This window comes from Balearica regulorum, chromosome 3 (assembly GCF_011004875.1).
Source record: "Balearica regulorum gibbericeps isolate bBalReg1 chromosome 3, bBalReg1.pri, whole genome shotgun sequence".
Taxonomy (NCBI): Eukaryota; Metazoa; Chordata; class Aves; order Gruiformes; family Gruidae; genus Balearica; species Balearica regulorum.
Window position 1 is genome coordinate 41,362,359 of NC_046186.1, and position 21,284 is coordinate 41,383,642.

At 43.0% G+C, this 21,284-nt stretch overlaps 2 protein-coding genes across 9 annotated transcripts in view; one reads left to right on the forward strand and one right to left on the reverse strand.

Moving 5' to 3' along the window:
• Positions 1–3,364: 3,364 nt before the first annotated feature.
• On the forward strand, positions 3,365–13,449 carry GJA10 (gap junction protein alpha 10). The gene is made up of 2 exons (XM_075747713.1): positions 3,365–4,737; positions 10,836–13,449. The coding sequence occupies exons 1-2, from the start codon at positions 3,373–3,375 to the stop codon at positions 10,872–10,874; spliced, it is 1,404 nt and encodes a 467-aa protein (XP_075603828.1). The 5' UTR covers positions 3,365–3,372; the 3' UTR covers positions 10,875–13,449.
• Positions 13,450–16,185: 2,736 nt separating this feature from the next.
• Positions 16,186–21,284, reverse strand: part of BACH2 (BACH transcriptional regulator 2) — a 195,984-nt gene continuing 190,885 nt past the window's right edge. For all 8 annotated transcript variants that reach the window (XM_075747705.1, XM_075747709.1, XM_075747711.1 and 5 more), the window contains one exon: positions 16,186–20,311. In XM_075747705.1, coding sequence (XP_075603820.1) covers positions 19,832–20,311 — 480 coding nt within the window. In that variant the 3' untranslated portion in view covers positions 16,186–19,831. The remainder of the gene's footprint in view (positions 20,312–21,284) is intronic.

Consider the following 21,284-nt stretch of genomic DNA (forward strand, 5'->3'; position numbering starts at 1 on the left):
GCTGATTTTTAAACTGTGCACAGATAGTTTAGACTGAGCGATCTTGGCATCCAGCTACAAAGAACCGGGAAGTCTGCTCAGCATACACGTCTGTGCTTTGGCTTTTGGGGATGTCCTGGCACTGTCGATGGAAGGTTTCTGACCTATAGCAATCAGCAGCGCTGCGTGCTCCTTCTGCAATGCTCTAGGATAGACTAACCAAGGGCTTTCTTCTAAGGTAAGCGGCAGAAAAATAATTCTTCCTAGGGCAGTATGGAGCAGGCAGGTCCATGTCAGACTCGAAGCCGTGCAAATTAAAACCAGGAATATTTGCATCTGAGCATTTAACTTTTTTTTACAAGAAATTTAAGATTTGGCTCTGTTTTTTCAAATCACAGCTGATGAAAAGCTGGTATAAATTTAATATAGAAATGATTTGAGAAGTGGCAAATGATCAAATGAACTTTAAAGAAGTAAAAAAAACCCCAAGAAAGAAAGAAATTTCTCCAAGAGAAATGATGGATTTCCATCTGGTTCTAACTGATTACATGCATGAATTTTTATTGTTTGAAATAACCGTATACAAATATTTGGCCAGACTCAAAGGCAGTCAGATGATATAAAGAGAAGTGTCTCAGGTATGTACGATCTGTACTAAAAATGGTATGTTTCTAGTATACTAGGCTAGTATACTAGAATACTAGATTTTCTAGTACACTAGTAGACTGGAAATAATGATATCATTGATATTTGAGATTATGCTCTTACAGCAAAATGAAATACTCCATTGCATAGAGCTCAGATAAGACCAGGGAAGGGAAAGATGGAAAAATTGGAAGCACATTGTTATGACAAGATTGTAAAGTAGTTTTGGCTGATTTCTTAGAAACTCTGACTTTCGTGGCTCTAGACTAACTTCTTGGCTTTATACGCAACATTCACCATGTCAGTATTCATACTGCGGTTCTAGCAGTGCAGATTTGAGGGAAAATGTCTCGGTAAAATAAGCTCAGTTAGAGAGTGGAATTACACCACTCCTACACTTACTCTCCCCTGTTGGCTGTTATAAAGGAAAGATGAGGATAGAGTTCTTGAAATACTGGTAGAACAGCTTAAGGAAGAAGCACATCTAAAGAGCCAGAGTGATATGTTTGTACTCCTCCTCTTGTCCTCTCTTACCCTGAATGGATACATTCACTTTCTGCTCCAAAATGGGTGGTGATAATTCCTAGTGCTAGAGGAATGCTCTCTTTCCATCTTTGAGATTAAAACACGTCTCCTTTCCCTTTTATACCTTGTGTTGACATTTGAGCATCTAACTCGGGTTGGGGTTTGTTGGGGTTTTTTTGCGGAGTCCATCAATTTCAGGGAGGGACCAGCTGTTTGCAAGGCAGCAAATACACCCAAAGCTCCTTTGCTTAACTGCTGCGTTGCCATCCTTCGGTCACCTTTCAGGGGAAGTGGTACCGAGCAATCAGCAAGTGTCACCCACTCATACTTGGCCTCTTGAGTACTGTGGGTTTGGGACCTTGCTCTACCTAAATCTCTACTTCTCACTTTACAGAAGGTGAACTATTCCGTATTAGCACTTCCAAGCTCGGAAAAGCAGAGCCAACATTGTTAACTTGAGATGTAATATTTTCTAGTAAACATTTCAACATATAAATGTCTTTACACCCACCCAACTTACGAGGTTGCAGCAATTCGATATCTGCTCTGAAAAAGATCTGTATGAAGTCAGAAGAAAGCTCTGTGTTCTTCAAAGATGAGAAAAAGAGACTACAATAATTTTTGCTGACTTTTTTTTCACTTATCTCATTTCAATGACATGTATGGGAGGGAAGGAGTGGGGAAAGAAGGTATTCCAGGTGCATCACAGCACCTAAGAAATAGCTTGACTAGCTAGGCTTCCTCAATGAGTTCCCCACGCCAAAAGGGAAGTTCATTGTGTAGATTCAAATTTGCAGAAGAAAAAAAAAAAAACAACCTAGGAAAAACCTTTCAGAATAAAGTCTGTAGGATGCCTACGCAGAGAATGACTGTACTGTTGGTTGCAACTGAAAATCTTTACTTGCAATCTGAATAAATACAGCCTCCAAGCAGAATCACGCTATGTGGGATCATATCATAAACCATAACCAAGCTATATTGATAATGGTGATATCACCCAGCTGTGCTATCAATTAAAATTGTGTAAGATTTTGGGAACTGCAACCAGCCACTCTTAAAAAAACTTAGAAACTACACTTCACTAAAGGTTGTGGTTTAGTGGAATTTGGGAAGTTTTGAAAGTACGGTAGCATAAAAAATTTATGTGCAAACCCTAAGGTAGATATGATCCCAGTTGCTTTCTATATTTTATTACCACGTTAGCAGAAAAAATTCCAGGGACATGACACCAAACGTGTGGTGCATTCACAAATAAACAAGCAAATACCTTACATTTCAATTCCCCACGTTACCTGAAGCTCCTGAATAGTTTCCAGAGAAGCGATTTGGAAATGAAGCGTCTGGCAGCAGAACGTAGATCAATTTGCTGGTGAATCAAAGAGCTTCTGGAAAAGAAGTAGTTAAAAAGATCATCTCACACTCACAGCTAAAAACCTCCACATTACTCCATCATGTAATCCCTTTTTTATTTATCTTATATGTTGAAATTTATAATTAAGACAAAGTCTTGGTGATTCAGTAAGACTTTAAATGCATAAAATTAAAGGCAGTAATCCTAGAAGCGCTCTTAATTTATTAACGTATTTGTAGTTTTAGGAATACAAGGGAGAAACTTGTGGATTGTTACCCTGGTAGATGGGAAAATATTGGATGGATGGCACTAATAATGCTACTCCCTTGGGGTACAAAATGAACCGGTTTTCTGTCATGGTTATAAGATTCTTCTCAAAACCTTGTCAAGCAAATGAAAGCCCTGAGTGTTATATATTATTCTACTTGTTTTTCACCCCAAACCGTGGCAAAGCCACAGACAGTGGAATGGAGTGGGTGTAGAATTAAACTATAGTTGGCAAAGGATCTGCAAAGTGAAAAAAAAACTGTCTTCTTTCCTAGTGGGAAGAAAATAGTGTAAAACTGTAGGCAGTTAAGAAGTACTGTGGCTTAAAGCTGAAATCAATCTCTCTTCAGTTTAAAATAACCTCACTTTTGCAACTTTCACCATAAAGTAATCATAAAGTCTGCCTTCATTTAAAGACCTACTAAGTAGAAAATAATTATGAACTTCTAAGAGCTCTCCTGCTATCAGAAGAATGACTATGAAGAATGAATATGAAACATCATTATTTAAAAAAAAAAATACTAAAGAAGGCCATTTCCAAAATGAATCCAGTATTGCATTAAAATAACATAATTTTTTTGTATTTCAGATATGAACTTCTGATCATGGGGGACTGGAACCTGTTGGGCAGCATCCTTGAAGAGGTGCACATCCACTCCACCATAGTTGGTAAAATCTGGCTCACAATCCTGTTCATATTTCGGATGCTGGTGCTGGGAGTGGCTGCCGAAGATGTCTGGGACGATGAGCAGTCCGAGTTCATCTGCAACACCGAGCAACCGGGCTGCAGCAATATCTGTTATGACAAAGCCTTCCCCATCTCTTTGATCAGATACTGGGTCCTGCAGATCATATTTGTCTCTTCTCCATCGCTAGTTTACATGGGCCATGCACTCTACAGACTAAGGGCTCTTGAGAAAGAGCGACAGAAGAGGAAAGCCCACCTGCGGGCTCAGCTAGAAGATCTGGAACCCATGCCCGAGGAACACAGGAAAGTGGAGAGGGAACTGCGTAAGCTGGAGGAACAGAAGAAAGTGAATAAGGCACCCCTGAGAGGGTCCCTGCTACGCACCTATGTCCTACATATCCTGACCCGGTCGGTGGTCGAAGTGGGCTTTATGATAGGTCAGTATCTTTTATATGGGTTTCACATGTCCCCCCTTTACAAATGCACTCGGCCCCCTTGCCCTAACACGGTGGATTGTTTTGTGTCCCGACCCACAGAGAAGACCATCTTTATGGTTTTCATGAACAGCATCGCCGCGGTCTCCCTGTTCCTCAACATCCTAGAAATCGCCCACCTGGGCCTCAAGAAGATCCAGAAGAGCCTCTACAGGCGGCCGCGGCGGCCGGCGGGCCCCGCCGAGGAGGACACCAGCCTCTATAACTCCAAGAAGAGCTCCGTGGTGCCGCCGGCCTGCCCGGCCAGCGACGCCTCTCCGCCGCTCCCCGCCGCCGCTCCGCCGCCGTCCCACGCTCCCGCCGCCGCTCCCCCTCCCGCTCCAGCGGGGCCGCTGGGCCGCCAGCACCGCGGAGAGCTCCGCGGCGCCCCTCCGCCCCGCCGCCGGCACAGCGCGGCCCAGCACCACGGACAGCAGCCGCCGCCCTCCTCCAGCAGCGAGGAGGCGCCGCGGGCCGCGGCGGGCGGAGTCCCCGGGGCGGCGGGATCGGCGGCAGGAGCCCGCCGGGTGCCCCGCAAGCACAGCCGGGTCAGCGTCTGTCGCGACCTTGACGAGGAGCGCGGCGACTCCCCGGACAGCGGGCACTGCCCGGGCACCCGCAAGTCCAGCTTCCTCTCCCGCGTCCTCACCGGGAGCCGGGCGGGCAGCGACAGCGAGAGCGCCGCCTCCCGCGGCGGCTCCGGCCCCGGCTCCGGCTCCGGCTCCGGCTCGGAGGGGAAGCACCGAGAGGAGGGCAGCCCGCCCAGCAGCCCGCCGCCGGCCGCCGCCATGGGACGCCGCGTGTCGATGGCAAGTAGCGGCCCGCGGCCCCCCGGGTAGCCCGCGGGAGGGGGGCGGCGGGGGGCCCCGGCTCCCTGTCCCGGCCCCGGGGAGGAGGGGGCGAGCCAGGGGGCAGGGAGGCTTGGGCAGGACTTCCGACACAGGCCTAACGCCTCGCATCCTTCCCGGATCAAGCCGAGCTCCCGCACGCTTGATCCCCTTCTATGGTGAAAGCAAAAATATCACTAGGGAATTACTGCGTCTTGAGGATCTCTAAGTCACCGAATCCCAGCTTTTGTATACTCATTACGTCATCCCAGTCGACTCCAGAGGACCGTCCCAGGGGAAGCTTGTTCAGCTCCAGCCTGCTCGACACTGCACGAGAAGTCTTGAGTGCGTTGAGTTCAGTGACTCTACTGCTTTTGGCTTCAGAGGGTTTCTCCCAGGGCCGACCACTGAGTTGAATTAATTAATCAATGAATAAATCAAAAAATCTACATATAAAACACCAAATAATTGCTATGCCAGGGCCAAGAACTACAGCATTCCTATTTTTTGCCCACACACTCTAAGCTTGCTTACAGTCAGTGTTGATAAGATACAATGCTTGCATTCGAGAAACAAGTAGTGGGTTTTTTTTAAAGTAATCTGAATTCCGATTGGTCCAGATCATGGGATTTGTCCTCTGACAGCAAAAAAGATCCTTTACAAATGCTTGCAGGAGCAATACCTTTTTATAGGCCATGTAAAACCCAGAAGATTACATCACACAATACTCAAAGTTATCAATTCTGTTCAATTTTTTTCTCACTCTTCCTAAAAAGAAATACTTTTCCTAAATATAAAACAAAATGAACCAACCAAAAAACTTCAAATCTTTTGTGGCAAGAAGCAGAAGGCACACTTACACGTTACTCATCAAAAACCTGTGAGTTCCTGCTTTCACGGAGTTAGTTTCTACAATATATAAACATTCAGCATAAGCTATATTAAATTGTCACTTAGAGGCAATTTAATCACTTCCCACTTTGCCATTTCTCATATAGGAAGAGGGCCTAGAGCCCAGTCTGTCCATCTTCTGCTGGTTTTTGATACTCAGATGAGAAGGCTCTTTAAAAAGGCAAAGTGCAAAAAAGGTACCAAGCAAGACAAAATTTCAGTAGCACCCTGTTGAGAACTCACAGAAGTTGCCTGGCAGCTTTTACTGTTTAATGACAATGACATTGTCTTTCAGGAGAGATCTTGCAGAGAAATGTAGTCAGTTTGCAAAGCAATGATGTCATTACTCTTGAAAGTAACACTCTTCAGGCATGCTGCCTTTGGGGATGATTATATGTGGGACAGGTACTAGTGTTTTAAAATGTGACTCATGTAGGTATACTACCTGTTGCTTCCTGTTTACATCACATGATATTTTAAGGTAAAGGTGCTTCTGTATACAATTGAGTCAATATTTTGGCAAATGCACTTTACTGCTAGCATTGCTAAGGCATTTTGTGAATAGCAGTTTCAATACACAAATATGCTGGTGCATCATCATAATATGGAATCTGGGCATTAAAGCTTGTATATGCTTCTGGTCTTTATTTCCCAATTCCTATATTATTCACTATTTCATTTTGGTTGTCAAAGGCACTCAGCGTTGGTTTGATTTGTTTTAATTTGACTTTCAGAAGACAAGCATCATGTATTAATGTTTAGATAAAAGAAAAATATGTATGATTAGATTTATCTGTGTGACAGAAGCATTCAAAAATTAATGATCCTAGCTAAAAAAAAAAAAAAAAAAAGGCTTTACAAGGAATTGTATTAAAAAATTCCAACTGAAGCACACAAAAAAATATTATCTACTGCCATGCCTGATTAATAGTGACTTGCAACAGTAATGCAGGGAAAGGACAGACACTTTTTAACACAATAATGAACAAACATGCACAAACATTTTCTAAACAGCCAAAATACAGTCTATGCTAACCTGGATTTTACTAATCTAAACGATTGCCAAATGGAGCAAAAAGATAGTGGAATTGACACTGATCTTCAATTTTCATTGATAACTTTCCCAGACTATAATCTTTACCTCCATAATGGCTGGAATGTTTTCTTTTTCCCTTCATCCATACCATTCTGCCAGAATTTGTCTGTAGCATTCTTCGCATTAGCTCAACGAGAGAGGACTATTAACACAACATTGAAAATATCACTTTCTATACCTCAACAACCATCTAGCAACCTCCAATCAAACACATACCCACGCTCTGTGCTAAGATAGAAGGACAACTGCAACTGCCCACAAATACCACAGCTTGCTTAGCTGAAAGAAAAATCTCAAAGCTACACAAAACCAAACCATCTGATGCTGCAAGAGTCTGCATACAAGTCAACTGGATCCTGTGCGTCATGACATTGAAAGCACCTAACACATCTAATAGAACAGATACAGATTCTTAACTTTTAGCCAGCGATGAGATTTTTTAAGCAATATCAGCAGTGCCATTTCTACATCAAACCTGAGTCTTTAACAGATAAAATGTTGTAAAAGTTACCTCTCATACTATATTGCATCTGGAATTGGGGGAGGTGAAGAATAAATTCTTCATTTCACGTCCAAATGTGGCATAAAAACCTTGAAAAGATATTTACTTTCCAATAGTTTAGTTTTAAACCACTCACTCTTCATACTCTATTCAGTTTCTTAGTCATTGCATTGTCCAAAGTTATCCATTATTCATATTGGGAAGCAAAAATGAGAGAAGCAGAAATCTTGAAAAACTTAGTAGGCTAAAGGCTTCTCAAGAAACTCTGATCCATTGTGAAAAACCATCTTTTCCTTCAGTCACTGGTTGGTCAAACTTTAAATCTATCAGGTTCTGAGAACAGACCACCAAAACTGGACACAGTTTTGTATCAGCAAAAGCACAGGGCAAAGCATAGGAGAAGGGAGTCACTGCATGACATCAGGGTAATTCCCAACTGATTTCAGTCCACCTAAACGCAATGACAAGAGCATCACCAACTGAACGGGTGAGCTAATCTCAACTCAGTGGAGACCTAGGGTAAATAACATTATGAAACTCTACATTAACAGGGTAATTCAGCATGTGTGCACAGGTGAAAACATGCTATCTGCAAACCTCCAAAAACCCAAAACTCCTTGGTACTGAGGAACACAGCATGCCTTGAAGTGATAGCGAACAATTTGTTCATCGATAACTGGCCACAAACTAATAATTTCCAAGGCGCTCTTAAAGAATACATCTTAGAGAATATATGGTATCTTATCTTTTAAGAGATATTGTGGGTACATACATAGTTCTGCCCTAACTTTTGCATCTCTTACCACATTTCAACTTTTATTTAAGGGGAGATACAGCTATGGACCAAAGGGGCACCTTTTGCATGGTCCTAGGCTGCCAGCGTCCCTTAGGCAAGCAGGTCTTAAATGGCTCTTTTCACACACAACTCAGTGAAAAGAGCTCCACTGAATTTAGTATAAGTGCAATTACAATTAACAACTGGGAGTCGGATTCACAAAGGTGTGTAGGAATCATGCTGCTGTCAATAGGATTCTGGACATGAATGATATTATGAGAAAAAAAACCCCAAACACATAATTTGCACCATTCAGGCCTTTGACTGGTGCATGATACATTTTTAAGTCTGATAAAATTACTAGGCTGATGCAGTCAAAGGTCAGTATAAACCTAGCAGAGATACAATCTGTGCTCTCTTGAAAATAGGCAGGGCCAGGAATTACAGCCTGTAATAGGCATCTCTCGGAGCAGTGCCTTAAGGGGTATTGTCCCACTGCCTCGCAGGTGCAACACTGTGTGAGCCATTGGGACCATTAAATAACTCTCTTTTTCTCGGGGCAGGGGGTATGAAAATAAGAGATCTGAGCACTCTAACTGAACAATTATCTTTACTTCCAAAGTCACCCGTTGCCAGAATCAAGCAGTCTTCCTCCTTGGCCATTTTCTACAAACTGAAGGAACGATTGCAGAACATCAGAAAGCTCAGCTGAGCACGGCCACAGCCTGGCGTCACATCTTCAGAGTGTCACAGTGTCATCACAATTCAATAGCTGAACACGAACATTTCTACAAAAGCTGGAGGCTGTGTGGTATTTCATTACTAGCTGTGTTTGAAGTCTTTTGCTAGCTGTATCTCTCCTCGCCTTTCTAAAGCAGAGGACTCCAGTTGCATGCTACCTGAGCATGTCCAGCATCAGTTCTTTTTGGCCTATATATAATAGTTTTCTAAGGAATTCTAAGGTCTGCTTTAAAACCTATGAGTTTTAATATGGTTAACCAGGATTGGGACTATTTACACTAGATGGGCAACTCTTCTCACAAAGGCACCATCTTTCAGATGACTTGGAACTAGGTTATCACATTTGCACCCCAAGCCTGAACTTGCATTGAGAGAACTACTGTGCTAGTCCTCTTGCTAGATTACTCAAGAACGTACCAAGAAGATGGGGAGACTTGACATTACCTAATGGTTGTGTTTATTCATTCAGCCAAGATGAGTTCCTGGACTCACAAAACAATATTTGAAGTCATTAGAGGATTTATAATATTCTATAGCAATATTTTAGCTGAACCATTCTCCTGGGAAACCAAAATTACTAGATCAGTATTTTCAGACAGAATTAGACATTTTAGGTACTTGGATTCAGATTTTTGTTTTTCAAGAAGTGCTGAGTTTTTTTCACCCTCATGTTCATTCCTTATTCTTTAGCACACCCTCTCCTCCAGGGAGCCCTGTGCTTTTAGACTGCCGTTTCTTTAAATCTATATTATTGGCTACAAAATAATCAATGTCTCTTTAAAAGCAAGGCCCCCTCCTCATGGTGAATGAGAGGGATGAAGCTGATAGTGAAGCAGCTGGTAAAGCTGATACTCTCAGCTCACAGAATTGGGTTGAGATAGGGCTGCTGATTTCATTCCTTTGCAGAAAAGAAAGTCTCTGGGGCTGAAATCCTGGCTTTGCCGAAGTTGGGGAAATTTTACAATTCACTGGGTCCGGTTTCCTTCACTGCACTGCTTCTTTAGTCCTCTCTGCTGTTCAATTCTTTTTCAACTTCTCAAGTCTCTGTTCAGCTTTGAGCCTTTTACCCAGTGGGAAAATACTCCGTAGCGAGCAGGATATGAAAGAGAGAGCTGCTATTCAGCCTGAATGCTTGCAGTCTTCTCCAGAACAAGGCGTGTTTACTCACCCTTTCAACAACACTTGAGGAATAAATATCCACTCATTTAACTAGTTGCTCACCCACTCTTGCTCCTGGGGCTGAGAACAGTGTGATAAGAGTGAATGTACATTGAAATAACAAACCTAATAACCACGGAGGAGTTATTTAAACAGCTGAGCTCCACCATGAAAATCTACAGGTGGGGTAAGGGACTGGTGAAACCCTGTGCTCCTCTAGGATGTTTGAGAATCCTTAAAGGTATTCACATTTACACCTGCTGGTAACTACTGCGGGTTTTGTAGAGTTTTTCTATGCAAACACCTCTTTTTTTAAAAAAAAACAACCCAACAATAAGAAATTCCACAGTAGTTGTATTTTATTCTGTCCTGGAGCACTCAGGAGCAGCTCATGGTGATAAGAGCCAGTGTACCAGTTATCCTGCAAAAGCTACTTGGTCACCAAAAGGTTGCACAAACACCAACTCACCAATTGCACAAACACAGATAAACTTTGGAGGTCAGCAGTGGTTGACAACTAATGAACCCCTCTGAGGATTTGTGCAAAAACAAATGGATAAGTTGCATTTTTAGAAAGTGGAACTTGCTTAATTGAGTCCATCTCAAAATATACAAAAAATATACAAACCCCTTTAACACGTAAAGCTAGGGGTCCAGGATGGATACACTGACTTCAAGCAAGTTACTTCAGAGATTAATGTCTTTATTTTGGTTTAAAAGCAGGTGTTCCCTCCCTCCCCACTCTCCCCTGAGCACTGAACAAAGCCCTACAAGGTAAGTATGTTGTCAGCTGAACGCCAGATTCCCACCTTCCCAACTATGTATGTGTTGGGACTTGGGTTAATTACGATGATAACATTTCTTTTTCTCCTTTAAGCCAATTCAGCTTCATGCTTTCTTTCTCTGTTATCTTTCAGAGCATGCTCCTAGAACTATCATCTATCATGAAAAAGTAATGACATTCTGAGGAGAAGAACTAAACTAAGGGATTGAGCACAAACCGCCTTCAGCAGAGAGATAAAAAGCAGATAATATGTTGCCATGTTCCCCTCTCCCGACACTATAATGCTAAATTCATAATACAGTTTAAGAAAGCAAACACTTTATTCCTCCATTTTACGCCAGTCCCAACCCGTACTGTACTCTGATTGCTTGCGTTAACGGGTAGCTCGCTCCACAACTCAAGATTTTTCTCACGTAGACCGAGTCGGATCTGGTCAGTGTGTGCTGCCACTGCAGAAAGAGCCTTGTGTCTTTGGGAGAACATTTTGGGATGTACAACTTGTTGTGCATGCTAGCAGTGTTCATATCAGAAACCAGCCTGATCCATAGACCTTCAAGGTAGCGGAAGACCCAAGGCACCTACAAGAAAGGGTTAGTTTGATTTGAAAGTAACCTGGAAGGCTACGTGGCCTCTATCTCCCCAGGCTTCAGCAGCCAATGAATAAAAGATGGCAGAAACGCTCAAGGAATCTGAAGGGACAGAGAATTTGAGAGAGATTAAAAAAACCAGCTGAAGAATATGCTGCTGCCCATCTGCCAGTGCCAATGCAGTCCTCAAGCTCTGATAGAGACTTTCCGTGCTAATGTAGCTTCCTCGTAGCTAATACTTTCAGCTTCAAAATTGAAACTAAGTAAAACCGAGCGATTTATTTCAAGTGCAAAACATCTGTGCTTTTCTTCAGTTTGCTGTTCAAGATCATCTGCGAGGTGTCACTTCAGGGTCATGAAAATCTTATTCCTTTCACTGTGTCATTAGTTCATACAGAGGAACTGAAAGACAAGCGAAGCCCAAAAGAGCTCATTTTCAGTTTGCTAGGACAGACTAGCTCTGGAGGGTTGGATTTCTGGGTTTTATGCAGCCCAAGAAAGCAGTCCTTCCGCTTTTGTATCCCCAAAATAAAGCACCTTCCTCTGACTGTCCCTGACCCTGTTTCTGGCCACATGCTTTTAGCTGCTTTTATTTGTGAAGCTTATCATGACTCGCATTTGCTATCACCTCAACGGCAAGCGATGCTTGGACCAAGCTCATTTGCTATGCCGGTTTCCCTAAGCATAAAAATCCTCTATGAGTGGGCAACTCTAAGGCAAGGCCAGCAGAAAGCAGGACAGCAGGAAAAAAGAGGGTGAAGCGTAAAGATTGCTTGAGATTACAGAGGGTTTGTTCTAGTGCACAGGATTTACATTCCTATTCTGCCTCACTACAAACTGATTGGCAGTTTGCCTGTGCAGTTGTTCAATATTTTAAGGCAAAAAAAAGGGAAATATTTAAGATGGTGGCCATTAAGTGCCAGCAACAACTGATCAGGGATGGAGAAACAGCTTTCCTGAAGTACATTCTCTACTGCCAGGCTATGTGTTGATGCGGTGGATGCTACGTGGTCTGACAGATTTGCGGGGGTGGGAAGCTTTCTGCATATATGCTCAACAGGAAGATTCAGAAAACTGGGGAACTCCGGAAAGTAACGTTTGATTTTCTTCCATGAGAATTTTAAGATCGCAAAAATTGCAGACAACTTTCAGTGCTGCAGATGCAGGAGGACGCAGTTTACATCCCTAAGGATGGTGGCCCAGGGCACGCGCTCCAGGGTTTCCTCTCCGGTGATAAAAAAGCCTGAGGACCTCCCTTCAGCAGCTTGCCCTCCTCCCCACTCCCACGGCAGCACCCCAGCAAGGTAGGACCAGGGTAGGACAACTGGTCATGCCACTCCCCCTTCCCAGGTCTCCTCCTGCCGAGCTGTTGAGCGGGCTCTCAGGGTGTATCCAGCCCAAGGAGAGGGATGGCTGCCATGCGTTTGGGAGTCCCTGAGAGCAATCCCCCCCGCTAGAGCCCGCACCCTGCTTGTGGTAATAGCACCGCAGGCTGTTACAATTTTTTCTTTCCTTCCTGCATCTTCTGCAGTATAAGTGATGCTAACGGTCCATGGCACAAGTTCCTCTTTCAGAATGGAACACCACCATATTTGGGTTACACATTGAGATTTTCAGCTGTATTTTGTTTCTACAGAAACCTCCCTCAGTTTCGCTCAGGTTTTCTGTAAAGGGGAAACAACCCCCAACCTCTCCCCTTGCCTCCCACCACGTATACTGACACTTTAGAAGACCAAAACAAAGACTTAGCAGAATTGCCTTAAGTCAAGCACTAGGGGAATGTGTATAGATACAGCTCATTTCATCTTCCAAAACAACTTACTTCATCTTTGCAATGAAATACCCTACAGCAGATCAAAGACAACTGGATCCCTGGATCAAAGACGAGGAGTGAATTAGCAATGGGACCACATGAGTGGAGGACTCTTCATCAGTCCAGAGATTCACCCGGCAGCATCGACCACATCCAACCTACCCTCCCGAATCTCACCTACAGCCCGCGCATTAACTGAGCACTGCAACATCAATTTCAGAGTCAGGATGAGTCAATTTACAATACATAATGATATGTCTTTATTTCATCAACAGAAATGGTGTCTAGACAAAATTCAGTTAACACTAGCAATTCAAATGAATGAAAAGGGTTGGGTGTATTTTTTTTTTTTCATTTTTGCTTTTTGCACAATACTGTATTTACAATGAGTAAATGACGTTTTAAATTCATTAGTTCGTAGCAATGCTTTCTTCCAAAAAGGTAAAAATTCTTAGTAACAGAGAGTAAGCATCAACAGCCACCTCATTTATTTATACAATAAAAATCACAAGAAACCACAGTCACCTAGAAAAAAAATAAAGACAAGCTTAAGAACTAGTACAATAAAATGATGCATTGAATTAAGTTACATTAATCGCATAGAATTTGTGTAAAAAGTATGTAGAAAAAACACCTGATGTAACCTGTTACAGTCATTGACCAGTTATGAGAGGTACAGAGGGTTATACAGGTAGATATGTGTGAAAACTGTCCATACTGTTTGACCTGGGGAGGAAGAGAAGAGGGGTTGCACCCCCTTGCATACACTGATAAAACCCTGTTTTGAATATGGCCTCTGAAGTTTGTAAGGCATATATAAGAGGTGCACTTGTAACCAACTGGTTCTGGAACAAACTCTTAGGACATCCCCACCCTTGAAATCAAAGGTGATGCTTGGAACTACGCATAAACAACCACGCATCGAGTATCACCAAAGTGTTTAGTATTGTTCCTGCTGGTCTGAGGGATCCAGATAGCTTCAGGCAGAGCAAACCTAGTAGCGAGCAGAGGATTGAAACCACGCGCGTTTCTCTCGGGTACATCACAAATGCAGGGTAGCGCCAGCCTGGGAGGGGGATCCCAGCCTCACAGCCCCCGGCGCGGGGTAGCTGCTCCCTCCTCTGCCCACGTCCCGGAGGGTGGGCTCCTCCGGTCGCAGGGACGAGCCTGGCCGGCAATTGCAGCCCCCGCTCGGCTCCCTCCAAAACGGAGGGGTCGTTTGGGTTCGTAGCCTGGGACCGTCTCTGCTTCTAAGCAATCAATGAAATCAAACACTGCCAGTTGCCATTTCTATTTTTGGATGCTAGTTTTTTTCTGCATGCCCTTAATCAGCCAAAAGGGACAACAGCGGCACTGCATGAACCACGCAGTGACTTTCACCTACGGAAAGGGCTCTGCCCACAGTCACTAAAATTCGTAGAAGGACAGGAGTCATCTAACTGGCTTTTTAGCAATCGTTTGGTTGGGGTAATGACCTTATAAAAAGGTATTTTTCGCATTCCTTCCTGCCAAAAAGCGATTTTATTTGCAAAAATGGCAACGTTATCTGTGTAATACCTTAAACTGCATATCAATATTTGACTTTGATATAAATAATACCTATCTTGGTGGAGTGTAGGAAAATACTGTACACTTAGTCTTTGCAAGTAATGCCTTTAAAATTTTGAGAGTAAAGGGAATAATTATTCTACAGACCACCAACAATAGATCTTTTAAATATACACACAGTATTTGAACATATGCATATACACATATATTGTATTCTACAGCATCAGATCTGATGCCTGAGTCATGACGTACTCCAAGGAGTATTATAAATATACATATATGTATTATAAACAGGAAAATACACAAACACACACTCTGACTAGAATTATAGATGTATGTATACATACATGTATACATATATTATATATATGGATATAAAATTAACTTGGACTGTGTTGGCAGAGACAAAACTGAAACGAAGTCAAAATCTGTTGAGAAAATTTCTAGCAGGAAAGAGAGCATAAGTTCTTTATGTTAATGGTTTTAGTTTCACCTCCCTTCTGATAAAAATAAACTGCTCTACACTTAGCAGATCCCCCCCCTCCCCTTATGCAAGGCCATCAGCTCCCCTGCTCATACTGAGCTAAACCTTCTCTAGGCAGCCCTAAAATAGAGAGTTTTAAAATGCTGCAACCATGGGCTACAACATTCACCCAGCGGCACCTCCAAACGCATCTCAGATCAGAAAGAAAAGGTGAAAACAGCGCTCCTGGTTGCAGTGGCAGAGGACGTGAAGTGGAGCAGACTGCGAGCTTGTGTAAACCTGGCAAATGTGCGCTTTGTCTCACTGCAAAATTCACTGCAGGCCTCCTATTCTGCAAACCCACCCCGCTCGCTTTTTTAACCACCGCAGCAGTGGGTCACAAAACACAAGTGAGGATGTGGTGTTGATTCTAGAATTGCTATGCTTCACCGTGCTTTCTCCTAGTGGATCAGATTTCATTTTATTACAGGATTATAGTGATTCCAGCATGCAGATTTTAAAAAATTTGTTAGGCAATCATAAAGTTACATACTAAAAAAAAATCTAACTATGTATCTAGGTATTTTAACTTCTATTTAAGCGCTCTGTAGAGTACAGACTTGAAGGGTTGGAGTCCAGGTTAACGACCACACTATCAGCATTAACCATTTCTCTGGCAGCAGTTAATCCATTTAGCAAAGTTACCTATCTAGTTCCCACTCTCCTTTTTAAAGAGAAGTAGCAGTTAGCATACTAATCACTGTGGCTTGCCTTTGCAGCACATTTTACTTCCTTGGGAAAAAAAATAATACAAGGATTAGATCCAAAAATATAGTGCATCTTAAAAGCAGCATATACCCTTAGAAAGACATTTAATAAATTACTTGTACAATATATAAAATAATAGTTTTATACTGCAGCATCAAACTCTGACGCCTGAGTCATCACATGTTAGGAAGTCTGTGATATAAATACTGGGATCTCCTGATAACACAGCCAACATTTTTGCTTTTGTTTTGCTTGTTTTCTGTTTTGTTTTCTCTCTCGTTATTTTTTTTTCCTTTTTTTTCCCCACTACCTTTTTGTTCCAGAATCAGCTTGCAATGAGCTTTAATCGTGTTCAAGGCACCCCCAGAGAACGCAGAGAAACAAACACATTATATAGTGTAGTACTCACCTGACAAAGCATAACAAACCTAAGTGAAATGAGGTTTCCTGGCGATACAAGTATAGCAATGGCAAAGGAAAAGGAGGACTAGATACAGACTGGACAAAGCTTCAAGGACTCGCACGCCCTCGAGAGCGGTGCGGTGCCCAGCGGGAAAATGGGGTCTCACCACGCCATTCCCAAGCAACACCCGACAGGACTGATGCTGCACGTATCCTCTTTGACAAAAGCAAAGAGATTCTTACTTAAGATTATGGTGACTGTTGGCCAAACACTTAAAATTCATAAATACTGCAGTATTCTTGTGGTCAGTTTGTTTGACCTCATGATATGAACGGTTGGGTACGTCAAGTCAAATGGCGTCCAGGTCTGAAACTAATTCTCCCAATGTCTTCCTTTAATGTTAGCCCAGTAACTGCTTTGAGAGCAGCATGGTTCGAAATAGCAAAAAAACCCCTCAAAACAAAAGAGAAACAAAAAAACAACCACCACCACCAAAAAAACCCCACTGAAAAACCATGATACATGTAAATATAGGAAGTAATGACACAAAATCAGCCACTTCTAAAGGGAAAGAATGAAATCAAACATCCAGAAAAGCTCCTGGGGGAGGGGAAGAGAGCGAGACGAGAGAAACGTTGAGGAAGAGACACTTATTTGAGCAGTGGTTTTAAATATCAGTTCCCAAGGTAGAGGAAATCAAGAGACCCAGCACCAGTATGAAGCCAGGTCAAACCTAAGAGCTGCAGCGCAATGGGTTGTGTGGGTGGGTTTTTTAAACCGTTGGAATGAGGTCAAGAGTACCAGTTGCACATGAGTTGTTAGTAGAGTAAATCTTCATGTCAGGAAGCAAGTTAAAACTTGGTTTTATACTCATAAAACATTCTATCTATTCATATATATAGGAGGTCACTTAAAAATAAAAAAGGCAACAGAAAAACATCTTTAAAATACTGTGTCAGTTGACCCTTCCCACCTGCCCGCCCCCAGCCCCCCCCAAGTAGCTATGACTCTATAATGTGATTCACATTTAGTTTTAAATTCTAGCTTTCACCATGGTCTCATAGAAACAAAACTTCTCTGCGAAGCACAGAACTGCTTTGCAACGTCAACGAATTCAAAGGAAAATCAAATCCCCCCACCTGCCAAAGAGCTTCTCAGTCAGTTACCTGCAAAAGATGGCTGGGGGGGGGGTCAGATATTTTTAGTTTAAGCTCTTTTTAAAAAGAAAGGACGACTCCTCCCCCTTTTTCAACTGTGTGAACTAGGAGTTTATGGCATTTGTATACTTTTGAACATTTAAAGGTAAGGATTTTGTACAGTAATGATTAATACTTAAACATAAATATTCTCCTACATTATATACTAGGGTTTTTTTGTACATGCGGGCAAAAAAAGTATTTTCAACAAACATGGCACATGCTATATGCATTTCCTCCTCGGTAGCTTGGCTACAATAGTTTGGGTGAAGAGGGTAAAAGCAAGACTTTGTGGCGAGTGGGCGACGGTCCATGAGCACAGTCTGAAGATGGAAGAAGTGGAGAGAGGGAGCTGATTCCTCCTCCAGGGTCAAGATGCTGATCTACTGAGTGCCTCAAAAAAGCACCAGCGCACACCTCTAGTGTAAACGTTAGCACAGACCACATTATCACTTAGTGCTTCTGAGAAGCTGCCTCCCCCCCCTCCTTTTTTTTTTTTTTTAATAGGTGTGAACAGCTGGTCATTTTTTTTTCAGCGAGAACAAACAATATCAGCCAGTAAAGCACATGACAATTGTCGTCCAGGATAAAGCCACGCAACCTGGCACACATAGGGCAAAGAACCACAAAATAAAAACTCAGTACACTTAGAATAATAATAGTAATTATTAAAAAAGCATTAGGAGGACGTTTTTCTGTCTACACTGTACATACAGATGTTATGCTTGGAAAGCTGCTGTCTCACACAGTCATAACATGAGTCAACATTGCTTAAGATACAAATCCAATACAGTTACAACTAAGCCAATTCACTGAGTAGTCTCCTTTGAGACAGCGCTCTTTTAGCTGCGGTTTGTGCTGAGGGCAATGCTGCAGGATGAGAGGATCCTGGAACACAAGAACTGATGGGTAAGCGACCGAATCGGGTGTTGGCAGATGCATGTTTTGCTCTTAGAGGATACAGTGCTAACTTGACTTCTGTAAGGAAACCAAAGCCAACAACTAGGGGTCTGATCCTGCAACTCCGCCTACCCGGGCAGGATCACTGACCTCACCGGACCCACCTCTGCGACTCGGGTCTGGTGAGGAAAACAGGTAACGTCTGAGGACAGCTGAGGTGAGGCTCTGGGGACTAGCCGGAGCAGCAGTTGCTTCCATGAGTAAAGGATGCAGAGCGGGGCTGGAGAAAAAGCTCCTGCCTGAGTATATTGATGTGATCTCCGTTTGCTTTACTTCGTGGAACGTATGATGAACTGATCCAGTTGTCAAATACTTTTTTCTCTAAAGAGTGAAATATACTTTCCCCTATAAGAATCCAAAAGCATCATTAACAGCACTTAAACTTGGTTTGTGAAACAGAAAGAAGTCTGAATATAAAAATAATTCAAGCAGATTCTCTTTACAAATTGTATAGTGAATTCAGTATTTGGCAAGACCGTTTTTACTACGTAATGAGCTCCTGAGTGTTTGCCTATTAGCTAAAACTTTTCTATTTTCTTTAAGCCATAAAGCAAAGAAAACCATATACTCAAGTTATACTGAAGTCACGACTTCATTTATGAAAAGAGGTTTGACCAGAAACTCAGTGCAAGTGGCAAAGTTGACCATTACTGTACAGTATCTGCAAGAAAATAAAATAACTCCACATTGCTCAAGTGGCACGAAATGGCTGTGCCAAAAAAATTGTCTATAATAAAATCTCAAATAAGTTTCCAACATTAAAGTTTTATAAATAAGTACAAATCGAATGATATTGCTGAACTGTGAACCGAGAAAAAAAAATTATCGTGTAACAAGTTACCAAACTAGTTCTAGCATCGAAGACAAAAAGGAATGTTGGAACTTGTTTATACAATAGAAATGAAAGCTTCCAGTTTGTAGGATGAGAAAAATTGAGGCATGCAGGGACTTTTGCATATGGATATATATATTTTATATATATTATATATAATATGTACAGTTTAGCTATAAAACTTTGATGTGTAAAGAAGCTGTCTTCAATGAAAAATTGAACATTCAGAGGAAATTCCTGAGTTAGGGTTTTGTGACATGGGCCACTGAGAAAAAAGCTGCGGTTGGGTCCTCAGAGGTGTTATGTCCATCCCTGTTAAGATTGAAATCAACATACAAAAACAGACAGTGTTGCCACTGCTTCGTTCCCTGCCTGAGCAAGGGATAGCACCATTGTGAAGAGAACTCCTGCTTGTAGAGAGGAGGGAATACTTAAAAACAGTATTGCTGCTAAGACCACTGTAGTGTGCACCAAATACGTTCTTCTAGACAACAAATGAGCACTGCCACTGGCTGACTGAAGAACACCTGACCAGGTGTAACGTTAAGGTTACAAGTCACTAGGTGTAATCTTTCCTAGGTTGTTCATCTGTTGTACATTTATCAGTCATTTCCTGACAGAAGTCTACTGTGACCGTTTGGCTGCTCTGCTCTGGTGGAAGCTCTCTCTCGGGGTAAGTACCTGTGTCAGCTCCATCCAACCCCCCGCCGGCCGAACAATTTTCCGAGACGTTGTTGGGCAGCCAGGGCGCTCCCAGTGGCACCGAGCTTTGCTCCGAGCAGCACTGCATGCTTTCCCCGACACACTGGGAGGTCACCAGGCTCTGCTCCACGCCAGCTGGGGAGGGGCTGATGGTGGTAGCTGGCTGTAGATCCATGGGTCGGAGAACGGGGCAGTACCGGTGGAGAGCTTGGATCTGTTCCGGGCTCTGCATGTCTCTACACACTTCTTGGGAAAGACACGAGAAGTTGTCTAACAATTCTCCCATGCTTGCTTTCAGCTGGTTCCTTTCTGAGAGCAATTTCTCTTTCTCACACACCTGAAAAAGAAAGAAGGCATCTTAGGTTGAGGAAGGGCCATCTGCTGGCTGCACACCCCGAGCGTGTCTGCAGCGGTACCCAAGAAGGGCATCAACACGTCACAGTTATTTTTGTATGGGCAGAGGAAAAGTCACAGAGACCACCATAAGGGTTGTGCAGACTGCAGTTTGGGAAACATCTGGAGAGAAACATTTGAGCTGGAAGAGGATAGGGTCACAAGTTAACCCCAAGAGACTGTTAGTTCCCTTAATAAACTAAGGCTGCTTGATGGATGATAAATCTCTGAAAAAAAAACATTTTGATGGAGAAAAGCCACTGCCCATCTAAAGAAGAAACCAGGGTTTAGTTCCTGAAGTGATGCTATGCTGCAGAAGTTCAGTTCACCCTCTAAGTGCCGGGTCGGTCAGTCAGGCTGGGTGCCCCTGCTTTGGCCCACCTGCCAGCTGAACCCGTTACCTCTGCAAAGTGTGTTATTCAGAGGAGAGGATCTCAGTGTGTGCTCTGTGGCCAGCACCATGGCTCATTTTCTTATGTCCTGATGCTTATTAGTTTGAGCTTGACCTAATCAAGATATTTTTATGAAAACCCTGAAGGTCGGTGGACTTCTTAACGCTCAGAACAAGAAGCTTAATGTCATTTCCTCTTTGTTCTGCTCAGGCTCTGCCACCCATACTGCCAAATGTCCTCCCCTGCCAACATCTAGCTTAAGCGTTTCAGACTTCCACTGTGCCAGCGGGCTGCTCTAGGAGGGGTCTGGGTGAGATGCAGGACAGCACCGGTGAGGAGGAAGAGTAAGAAAGTTTGGTGGGACTTATTTTTTCATGCACAATTCAAAAACTGGGAAAAGGAGCTCAGGTTGTTCTTCATCCAACAAAGCACCGGTAAGGCCCCAAGCCCTTGCTAGTGCAGGGCACTGTGCAATGTGCTGTGGTGGCAGTCATCTCCAACTTAGACCTCATGTGGCTGGCAAGC